This window comes from Gekko japonicus, unplaced genomic scaffold (genome assembly GCF_001447785.1).
Source record: "Gekko japonicus isolate JY-2015 unplaced genomic scaffold, Gekko_japonicus_V1.1 scaffold21, whole genome shotgun sequence".
NCBI lineage: Eukaryota > Metazoa > Chordata > Lepidosauria > Squamata > Gekkonidae > Gekko > Gekko japonicus.
In genome coordinates, this window is record NW_015173122.1 from 2,051,962 (window position 1) to 2,063,100 (window position 11,139).

At 53.7% G+C, this 11,139-nt stretch overlaps 2 protein-coding genes across 2 annotated transcripts in view; one reads left to right on the forward strand and one right to left on the reverse strand.

The window, feature by feature from the left end:
* The first annotated feature begins 212 nt into the window (after positions 1-212).
* Positions 213-4,675, forward strand: LOC107119427 (adenine phosphoribosyltransferase-like). The gene is made up of 5 exons (XM_015421893.1): positions 213-363; positions 1,453-1,546; positions 2,859-3,005; positions 3,839-3,934; positions 4,018-4,675. The coding sequence occupies exons 1-5, from the start codon at positions 241-243 to the stop codon at positions 4,161-4,163; spliced, it is 606 nt and encodes a 201-aa protein (XP_015277379.1). The 5' UTR covers positions 213-240; the 3' UTR covers positions 4,164-4,675.
* Positions 4,676-5,995: 1,320 nt separating this feature from the next.
* The window catches only part of RAB34 (RAB34, member RAS oncogene family), a 21,859-nt gene continuing 16,715 nt past the window's right edge, over positions 5,996-11,139 (reverse strand). The window contains exons 9-11 of the mRNA XM_015421878.1: positions 10,137-10,227; positions 9,325-9,432; positions 5,996-6,425 (exon numbers count right to left, since the gene is read on the reverse strand). Coding sequence (XP_015277364.1) covers positions 6,358-6,425; positions 9,325-9,432; positions 10,137-10,227 — 267 coding nt within the window. The 3' untranslated portion in view covers positions 5,996-6,357. The remainder of the gene's footprint in view (positions 6,426-9,324; positions 9,433-10,136; positions 10,228-11,139) is intronic.

Genomic DNA, 11,139 nt, shown 5'->3' on the forward strand with positions numbered 1-11,139 from the left:
AGGCTTATTTAAAGCAGCCGAGATCCTCGGGATGGTTAAATCCTGCCCCAAAGATTGGACTCCTTAGGTGTGAATTGTGATAGGAGGTGCGTGGTTTGCTCCAGCTGTGCAGGGCAGTGTGTTATTGTAGAGTCTTTCTCACGGCCTATAGTAGAATTTGGCTGCTCATCCCTATTTGCATGGATCTCCCCATTCCTTTGCAGCTGGTTCCTCTTCACCGAGGCATCCTGACCTTACTCCATGGACTTGCGACATGCCATTGCCTCTCCGGAGCGAGGCTGGTACCTGAAGCTGATGGCGCCCAACGTCAAGGGGCCTGGTCATGCCTGGCTGGACCCTTCGCGCCTCTACTGCCATCCTCAAGTAGGGACCGGGGGAGTCATCATCGCGCAAAGGGGGGCTGCTGGGCGGGAGTTGCTTTTGAGAGGGCCAAGCTGTTTTGGGGTGAGCCCAGTGCAGAAAGAGCAGCATTCCTTCTCTCCAGAAAAACAACCCAAGACTAGGTTGGACCACTAGGTTGGGTGTGAGAGCCAGTTTGGTGCAGTGGTTAAGTGCGCGGGCTCTAATCTGGGAGGACCGGGTTTGATTCCCCACTCCTCCACTTGCACCTGGCTGGATGACCTTGGGCAAGCCGTAGTTCTGGTAAGAACTGTTCTTGAAAAAGAGCCGTTTCTGTCAAGAGCTCTCTCAGCCCCACCTACCTCCCAGGGTGTCTGTTGTGGGGAGGGGAAGGGAAAGGAGTCTGTAAGCCGCTCTGAGACTCCTTTGGGTAGTGAAGGGCCATGGGGTATAAATCCAATCTCTTCTTCTCTCTCAGCCCCACCTCCCTCACAGGGTGTCTGTTGTGGGGAGGGGGAGGGAAAGGAGTTTGTGAGCCGCTCTGAGACCCCTTTGGGTAGTGAAGGGCCATGGGGTATAAATCCAATCTCTTCTTCTCTCTCAGCCCTACCTCCCTCACAGGGTGTCTGTTGTGGGGAGGGGGAGGGAAAGGAGTTTGTAAGCCCCTCTGAGACTCCTCTGGGTAGTGAAGGGCCATGGGGTATAAATCCAATCTCTTCTCTTCTCTTGTCTTCTTCACATGGCGTTTTAGTGTTACAGAAGGGTACCCGTTCCCCTGCCCGTGCTTGTGCCCCGAGTATTGGACAAGGGAAATTATGCCAACAGTTGGTTTCATCCCTGCGTGGCTAGGATGGGTACGAGAGGGCGGTTTTCTGTTGTACAGTGGGCTCGTGCAGTCTGGCAGGTAGGGGTGCCACCCTTTCACCTGGCCCTTGCTCCTGTGCTTTGAGCGGCCCTTTGATCTGCAGGGGATCGTTTTAACGCTTGCAGATCAAGCCGCTGCCAAAGGCAGAAGAGCACCAAAGGTCTTTCCCCTCATTGGTTGACTATCCCACCAGCCAGTCGCTGCCATTTTAACTTGGCATCTTCTTGACATTCCTCCAATTCCCCCAGGCCTTGCAAGACTGCATCGAGGACTTGGTGCAGCCATTTCAGGATGGGGCAGTTGACCTGGTTGCTGGGATCGATGCCATGGGCTTCATTCTAGGTAAGCCATCTTGAATCCGACCCTTCGGTTCTACACAGCAGAGCTGAAACCTCAAGGCAGCGCTTGGTCAGGGAGCAAAATGGTGGCAAGCGGACGCCTCTGAGCATAAGCAGAGTGCATTCCCTGAGCCCGTTCGCAGGGAGGGCGGGGTAAAAATGCAAATAAATAAATAAAATAAAAATAAATTCCTTTCTCAGGATCTCCTTCCCACCAGCTTGGCATTCTTAGGATTACAAAGGACTCTGTGTCACAGGGCATGGCTTCCAAGCAGAACGTAACCCCTAACTCTTGTCCACTGACCAGAGATGCCAACTTCTTTAGAGGCCCTGCTTTTGTGCCATTCTTAGAAACCATAATACAGAGAGATCCACGGGAACAGGGTATAATAAAAAAAAAATACAACAACGGTGAAATTATAACTATGGGAAGTTCAGTACTTCAGTATTTTCTTATTATAGTGCATATGACTCTATAACAATGCATGTCTTAATCACAACAATTCATTATCACTATCAACAGTCCATTCTAATGATGAATTAAAGTGCCTGCAAGTGTCCTTTCCTAGGTTAAAGTGCTTGTGCTGTAATAAATGGTCCTATGTCCTTTGTTATTTCAAATCCAGTTAATTGTGGGTGATTTATGGACATTCTAATGGAGCCTCTGACGGACTTGTCGGCCTTTTGTGAAAATGGTGCTTGCTAAATATTTGTCTGCCTTTGAAGGATATTGGGATATATGGATTCTGTTCTGTTGCCTCTTTGAGAGCGCTGAAAAGAAACAGAATTAAAGGTTGACACGTCCATCAGAGGCTCCATTAGAATGTCCATAAATCACCCACAATTAACTGGATTTGAAAGAACAAAGGACACAGGACCATTTACTACAGCACGAGCACTTTAATCTTGGAAAGGACACTTACAGGCACTTTCATTCGTCATTGGAATGGACTGCTGATAGTGATAATGAATTGTTTATTGTGATTAAGACGTGCATTGTTGTAGAGCCATATGCACTATAATAAGAACATCTTGGAAGTATTAATCTTCACGGGGGGTGGGGGTTATTCTTCTTCTTAGAAACCTGGCAGGTGAAGGTTTTCCCAGACCTCCTCTCCATCCCTGGGAAAGCTCCACCGGCTCAGAGGCCATGTGACAGGCCTCCACAGACAGCTCAGGGGCAGGGCCGGAGGAGTCCTGCCAGGGCCCTTCCACCGGGGGTCTTCCTGGTGCTCTAGAGGGGAAGCCCTGATGCTCCATCCTCTTGGCCACCCCTGCCAAGCAGCCCTCAGGAACCCACCTCCCTCTCCCCTCAGGCGCTGCCATTGCCAGCTTCCTACAGAAGGGGTTTGTGGCCATCCGCAAAGCCGGGCACCTGTGCGTGGAGACCATCGCCCAACCTTACAGGGATTACTCTGGCCGGGACAAGTTGATGGAGATGCGGACTGATGCCATCGTGCCAGGTAAACTTTTGGCCTGTTTCTGCCAGGCGGCAGAACCACAGGGACGGGGCAAAACGCCAGCGTGCCCAACCCTCCGCCCCGAATGCATGGATAGCCACCCCTGCCAATGCTCCCTCTAAGCTATGGAGTCCTTTGAGCAAAAATTCTACTTGGTGAGCTGCTGGCATTAAAGTTGTAAGCGAGCGATGTGGCTGCGGCATAGATTAGTTTGCTCTGGAGCCCTCCTTCCCGAGCGAAGACAAAAATGTGTGAGCCGGAGGCTAAGGAACTGTGAGCTAGCTCACACTAACTCAGCTTGGCGTAGTGGTTAAGTGCGCGGACTCTAATCTGGGAGAACCGGGTTTGATTCCCCACTCCTCCACTTGCACCTGGCTGGATGACCTTGGGCAAGCCGTAGTTCTGATAAGAGCTGTTCTTGAAAAAGAGCAGTTTGTCAGAGTTCTCTCAGCCCCACCTACCTCACAGGGTGTCTGTTGTGGGGAGGGGAAGGGAAAGGGGTTTGTAAGCCACTCTGAGACACCTTTGGGTAGTGAAGGGCGGGGTATAAATCCAATCTCTTCTTCTCTCTCAGCCCCACCTGCCTCACAGGGTGTCTGTTGTGGGGAGGGGAAGAGAAAGGGGTTTGTAAGCCGCTCTGAGACACCTTTGGGTAGTGAAGGGCCATGGGGTATAAATCCAATCTCTTCTTCTTCTTCTTAGAGGGAACACTGCCCCCTGCCCCCCAAGACTGACTGATCTGGACCCCGAGGTGGGTGGAGGCGGGCATGACACAAGCAGGGAGGACGGAAGAGCTGGCACGCTAACACAGCCTTGGCGGTGTCTTCTTCTGCCAGGCCTCCGAGTCTTGCTGGTGGACCAGTGGGTGGAGACCGGGGGAACCATGCGGGCTGCTGTCCGGCTGGTGGAAGAGCAAGGAGGCGTGGTGGCAGGTATGGAGGGGGGGGGGCCTTGGCTGGTGACCACCCCACCTGGGCTCGTGCTGACCGCTGCCTCTGCTTCTTCCCCCCCGCAGGAGTGGCTGCCGTCTGCATCGAAGACAGCGAGGGAGGGTCTTGGCTCAAAAAGCACTACAAGTGGGCCCACTGCGTCCTGCCCCACCTGATGCCCCAGTTCAACGCTCACTACCTGGACTCCTTCCAGGCCTTTGACGCCACATGAGGCCTGCAGTAGTGGAGGTGGGGGGCACAACCCCACCATCCAGGGTCAACTGGCTTGACGTGGCAGCACCCAGCGCAAACACTCTGGCATCGTGGCAGTGGATAATCCGCACCACGGGACCGCAAACTAAAACTTCCAGGCCTGACCCTAAGAGAGCGCCTCCGCTGAGCCCAGCATCCTGACTTCTTCTAGCCAGATATCCCGGAAGGCCTACAAGCAGCGACAGAGTCTGTCAAAAGACTCCCTCTGCTGCCACGCACCCCGCCACTGGCATTCAGAGGCAGACTGCCTCCGGAGGTCCCCTTTCACTATCACGTCTGACAGCCATCAGTAGATCTCTCCTGCGTGTCTAATCCCCTTTTACAGCCATCTAAACTAGCAGTTGTCACTATAACCTGAGGCGGTAAGTTCCACAAGTTGTTGGATACTAATTTTCTGCAAACAGAAGCTAAGTTAGAGTGAGCTAGCTCACAGTTTTTTAGCCTCTGGCTCACACATTGTTGTCTTAGCTGAGGAAGGATGGCTCCAGAGCAAACCAATTTATGCAGTCGCCAAATCATTCGCTCACAACTTTAATGCCAGTAGCTCACAAAGTAGAATTTTTGCTCACAGGACTCCACCGCGTAGAGGGAGCATTGAAGGGGTGGTGTAATTTTTGGCAGTCTTCCTGCGGCATACACCCTACCATTTGCCCGTTACGCCATTCCTGGGGATTCCCTGACCCACAAGAGCAGCATTTCAGGGAGATCGATGGGCTGATGCAGGAGGGGGGAGACGGGAGAGTTGCGTTCCACGGGCGGAAGCATCTTCCATTAGAGGAAAACTTAAACCGGACCCAACCCTGCATTGCATGAAGTACTTTCCAAACTCCACTGCCCCTCAACTTCATTGGGTGCCCCTGAGTTCTAGAATTTTGTGGGAGCGAGAAAAGGCCCTCTGTATCCACTTTCTCCACCTCCTATCATGCTCTCCTCCCCCGAGGGATGCCAGGTCTTGTCTGGCTGCCGGCAGGGGGCTCCAGCCCGGCTTCCTGGATCATCGCACCAGGCATATTGTGCAGGGGATGCTCTAGCATTTGACCAAAAACTCTATGGTCACCATAGAATTTCTAGCCCAATGCTAGAGCGTCCCCCGTGCGACATGCCTGGCGTGATGATGTCACAAGGTGACGTCATTCCACTGGGCACGTTGGGGCTCCCCCGCCGGTCAGCTGGCTGGCGGAGGATTGGGGGGCCCAAAAGTGGGGGAAACCTGCTCCCACTGGGGAGATAGCAACCCTATCCCCCCCACCCAAGGTCTTTTCAAGCTTCCGAGGTGCAGCTTCCCCCGCTCCCAAACAGAAGCCACCGTAACGACGCTTGGCTAACCAGCCCTGGCAGAAATCAATAAACCAGCGTGAATCGTTGTTCTTGTGATTATTCTCACCATTAGGAATGTATAAAGTGCTGGAGGTGGTTCGGTATTCTGTGATGTTGCCGGATTTGGAGGAATGGAGGGCCGAAGATGGCGTGGGTCTCCTGCTGCTGTTGCCCTGGGGGGGGGGTGTGGTGGTGAGGCTTTGCTCCTTGGTTCATGGGACAGCACGGGATGTTCCATGTTCCTTCAGGGAAGACTGCCAGAGCCATGACGGACAGCATCTCCCGGAGTTCATGGCTGGAAAACCCGGGCCCACCAACACACAGTCCTTGGGGCTCCCCGTGGCAGTTGGCATGCCGGAGCCGATGGGAGCTCTTGGGATCTCTGGGATGGTTCCTGTCGCTGTCCATCCGGAAGGCAAGGGACTGGGGCAAGAGCCGAGGTTACCGACGGGCAGGAGTACAGGCCAAGGGGCGGGGCAAGCTGATTCTGGCTAAATCCCTCGCCTGCAGACCTACTGGGACCTACAAACGGGCACAGGCAGGAGAAGCTGGCTAGGGCAGTGCCCGTTCTCAGACTGTGCCAGAACCAGGGAGGGAGTGACATGCAACGAGGACACAGAGCCTCGGCTGGGCCCAAGAGGAAAACGGAGGCCGGGAGGGGCTTCTCCTATACGAGGGCATCCCTCGCTTGCCTGCCGGTCGCCAGCCACAGAAATAGGGGGCTGCTCAGCTCGCAGGGTGGGGGGGGGGCGGAGGGGGTGGAGCTGCTGTCCTTTGGTATCGGAACGAGTTCAGTGCGAAGACGAGGCGGCCGATGGGGGTCCAAGCGGGTTCCATCACTGGCAGCATTTGGCGCGCCGACTCTTCTGGGTCAGGTATAAGTCCCGTTCGTTGCTAGTGATCCCTGGGAGAGAGGACACAAGGCGCGATCTCAGCGACGCAGAATCCGGCCCAAATCCCGTGCCCGCCACACCCCGGTCTGCAAGGCTGCGGGGACAGCTCGATTCTGCAAAGGGCAACGGCAGCACTGGGGGTGCCGTTGGGTTCCGACCTCAGCATCCAGAGCAGGTCAGCACCAATGTTCCCTCTAAGCTGTGGAGTCTTGTGAGCAAAAGTTCTACTTTGTGAGCCGCTGGCATGAAAGTGGTGAGCGAGCGATTGGGCTGCTGCCTAAATTAGTCTGCTCTGGAGCCCCATCCCTTCCTGAGCTGAGACAAAAAACTGTGAGCTAGCTCACACTAACTCAGCTTAGAGGGAACACTGGTCAGCACCCATTTCGGGCTCTGTTTTTTAAAGCAAGCACCTCGGCCTCGCGGCTGCCAAGTTGCACACGGAAGGAGGCGGGCTGCCAAGTTGCGCCGCTCCCCCCTGCCTTTTTTGCGCCGCTCCCCAGGTTCTTTCTCCTCCTCCCCTGTGCAAATCACACCTGTATTTTAATACTGAGGAATTTCAGACAGGCGATATATTCTGGAAGAGGAACGGTTCCCAAACGGTTTCTGGTCTGTCACTTCAGACACAACCCGTTTGAGAACTGGTTCCCTTCCGGAATATATCTGCCATTTCATACACAAACGCTTCTGTCCCGTTTAGGAATTGGGACTGAAGCGTTTTACCTGTCAACTGCTTCCAAGTAGTCTTCAGTTCCCTCTCCTGGTTCCGATACGCTTTTTCCCGCCGTTTTTCGCCCGCGCGGGCGATTTCCGGCTTTTTAAAAAAACGTTCGCTTTATAGCGTTATAGCACTATAGCGGAATAGCATTATATCAATCCCATTGGAATGCAAATCCCATTGGAATGCATGGAGTGTTTTGTTATACTGCTATAGCGCTATAGCGCTCTAAAGCGAACATTAAAAAAAAAAAGCCGGAGATCGCCCGCACGGGCGAAAAATGACGGGGGGAAAGCGGTGCAGTCTGAAATGGCAAATCGTTTCAGATCCAGCTCTTTACCGGAAGGGGAAAGCCCTGTGTGAAATGGCAGCCCTGTACCGGTTGACTTTAAAACAGATCATTACCGGCTTGAAACCGGGTGAAACTGGGTAATGTGAAATTCGTTACTATTTTCTACTTCCTCAGGCCAAATTTCCCCCTCTTTATTAACTCTATGCAGCTTGTAAGGTTATTTTCACCCACTGCATCTAGAAGCTTTGCAGCACTGAAAGAAGCAAATCATTAAAAACATCAGCAAAGGTATTCTGGAATATCTACATTCTCGGCAGGAAACCCCCAAACTGATTGATGAGTTTTGTTTGTGGTGAAATCTATATTCTAGCCTTTATATCCTGTAATTTAGTGTCCCTATATAGCTACAAGGCTGCAGTGGCTCAAGTGGTTACAACGCTGAACTGCAGACCGGAAGATCGGTAGTTCAGCAGTTTGAGACCCGAGTGCCGCATGACGGAGTGAGCTCCTGTCTCTGGCCCTAGCTCCTGCCAGCCTAGCAGTTCGAAAGCAAGAAATTGCAAGTAGATAAATAAGTACCGTTTCGGTGGGAAGGTAACAGCGTTAGTGTGCCTCTGCGTCTAGTCATGCCAGCCACATGACCACAGAAATGTCTGTGGACAGCGCTGGCTCTTTGGCTTGGAAACGGAGATGAGCACCGCATCCCTAGAGTTGGATTCGACTGGCTTTTGAGCAAGGGAAACCTTTACCCTTTACCTATATAGCTACAATTTTTCATAACCTCTTCTCTTTGTACTACCTCCCTGATTACAAAATCAATTGTATATGTTGAATATTTTCTTACTGATATACTGCATATCATTCACAAAAATACAATAAAACATTAATTGGAGAGAAAAATCAGTAAAAAGGGCCAAAATGAAAGAAAAACAGGCAACATTTGTACTTGCGCGTGGGTGGGCGGGGAATTGCTACTGCACCTGCGGGAGCCAGTGAAGAAGATGGCCACAAAAGTTCCCACTGTTGCGGGTGGGCCTGCAGAGCCTCATTACTCCCCCCCCCCCATGACTGGCAGAGCAAAACAAAGTATGCAGAACTGTGCAAAATGGCAGGATGATGCTCGCTCAGGGGTCCCCAACCTTTCGAGTCTAAGGGGACCTTTGGGATTCTGACACAGAGCAAATAGGCACAATCGTACAATGGCTGCTGCAGAAGATGAAGCCAACCACAAGATGTCAGGCAGCAAGGTTATATGTCCCTCTGACAGTAACTCTTCAACATTTCAGGCAGAAGCTCTGTTGAGGGCCAGTTTGGCGTCGTGGTTAGGAGCACAGACTCTAATCTGGAGAACTGGGTTTGATTCCCCACTCCTCCCCATGCAGCTGCTGGTGTGACCCAGGGTCAGTCACAAGTTCTTTCAGAGCTGTTATCTCTGGAGCAGTCCTTGAAAGAGCTCTCTCAGGCCCACCTACCTCCCACGGTGTCTGTCGTGGGGAGGGGAAAGGAGATTGTCAGCCACTCTGAGTGAAGGGTGGGGTATATATACAATCACTTCTTGAACAGGAGGCCAATCAGAAGCCCTCCTGGGCAGCAGCCCTACCTAGTCCTGCCCGCTTTCTGAAAGCACTTGGTAGGTTCCAGGGAAGGCACTGGTGGGCACCATGTTGGAGACCCCTGTGCCAGCTTAGGCAATCTATAACTTCTATGAACTGCAGAAATGGGGGCAGAACATCGGTGGCTCTGTCTCCAGCACGGACTAGACAGAACCTGGCTTACCAGAGCTGCTCGATATCAGCTGCGGCATTGACTGTGGGGAGGCCAAGGGGCTCTAGCCTCTGCCCTGTGTGAGAGGGGAGCAGGGCATGATCTGGGGCTGGCTGTCCTCACACAGCGTGGCACTTACGCACAATGTCGCCGATCCGGCGAGCGTTGCTCTTCTCCAGCTCCGCCAGCACACTGCCCTCAAAGGTCTGCGCCGCCACCCGGAAAAAGAATTCCCGCACGTTCTCACCTGTAAGGAGAAGAGAAGAAGAAGAGATAGGATTTATGCCCCATAGCCCTTCACTACCCGAAGGAGTCTCAAAGCGGCTGACAATCTCCTTTCCCTTCCCCTCCCCACAACAGACACCCTGTGAGGTAGGTGGGGCAGAGAGAGAAGAAGAGATTGGATTTATACCCCATGGCCCTTCACTCAGAGTCTCAGAGCGGCTTACAATCTCCTTTCGCTTCCCCTCCCCACAACAGACACCCCGTGAGGGAGGCGGGGCTGAGAGAGCTCTTTCGAGGACTGCTCTTGAGAGAACAGCTCTGAGAGAACTTGTGACTGACCCAAGGTCACACCAGCAGCTGCAGGCGGAGGCATGGGGAATCAAATCCGGTTCTCCCAGATTAGAGCCCGCGCTCCTACCTGCTACACCAAACTCGCAAGGAGGCGGGAAATCACTTGCCCAAACCCCACCGGCACGTGGGTACGATGACCACATAGGGCAACCCTGAGCCATTAGGGAGGCTGTCAATCTGCCAGGGAATGGCAGCTTCAGATGTTCACACCACTGCAGGTTTCCTCAAGCAGCAACGTAGCACTGGCCACAAAGCAACCCCCTTCAGCAGCCAGCCACGTGCGGGAGGACATCTTGGGAAGAGGGGACAAAGGACGGGGGGGGGGGGGGGCGACATGGAGGTGCCCCATTGGCCTACGTGCCCCAGCCAGCTCACCTGTGAGTGATGAGACAGCCCAATATTCCGCCTGCATCTCTTTAGCCAGCTTGAGAGCATCCCTCTCAATGAGCCTGTACTGCGCGGGGGACTATGGGGAAGGACAGAGGAAACAGGGAGTCAGTAGCAGCAGGAGAGCTGGATTTAGACCCCGCCCTTCACTTAGGGAGCTGCGGTGGCTCAAGTGGTTAAGACGCTGAACTGCAGGCTGTGGAAGGTCGGTAGTTCAGCAGTTCGAGACCCGAGTGTGCCGCATGATGGAGTGAGCTCCCGTCTCTAGTTCCAGCTCCTGCCAACCTAGCAGTTCGAAAGCAAGAAACTGCAAGTAGATAAATAGGTACCACTTCGGTGGGAAGGTAACAGCGTTCCGTGCGCCTTGGTGTTTAGCCATGCCGGCCACATGACCACGGAAACGTCTTCAGACAGCGCTGGCTCTTTGGCTTTGAAACGGAGATGAGCACCGCAACCCTAGAGTCGGATTCGACTGGCTTTCGAGCAAGGGGAACCTTTACCTTTACCTTCACTCAGAGCAGCTTCCGGTCTCCCCTCCCTCCCCACAACAGACACCCTGTGAGGTAGGTGGGGCTGAGAGAGCTCTGAGAGAACAGCTCCGAGAGAACGGTGACTGGCCCAAGGCCACCCAGCTGGCTGCATGTGGAGGAGTGGGGAATCTCCCCTCCCTCCCCACAAGAGACACCCTGTGAGGTAGGTGGGGCTGAGAGAGCTCTGAGAGAACAGCTCCGAGAGAATGGTGACTGGCCCAAGGTCACCCAGCCGGCTGCATATGGAGGAGTGGGGAATCCAACCCGGTTCTCCAGATCAGAGTCCGCCGCTCTTGGCCACGACACCAAACTGGCTGAACCCACCAAAGCAGGGTGGGGTTCAGCCAGCAAGGTGGTAATGAGGAGTACCGAGGGAGGTTTGCAACGTGGAGCCAAGGGGGAGGAGTCATGACCAGGTGCCCAGCCAGCCAAGGGCAACCCCGAGATCCGTGAGAGTGGAC

What these genes read in the sequence shown, in the direction of transcription:
- LOC107119427 (XM_015421893.1), top strand. Translation starts at nt 241, where the DNA reads ATGGACTTGCGACATGCCATTGCCTCTCCGGAGCGAGGCTGGTACCTG. An exon ending in GCCTCTACTGCCATCCTCAA is followed by an intron (nt 364 to 1,452) that starts GTAGGGACCGGG and finishes CAATTCCCCCAG; the next exon opens with GCCTTGCAAGACTGCATCGA. An exon ending in GCAAGGAGGCGTGGTGGCAG is followed by an intron (nt 3,935 to 4,017) that starts GTATGGAGGGGG and finishes TCCCCCCCGCAG; the next exon opens with GAGTGGCTGCCGTCTGCATC.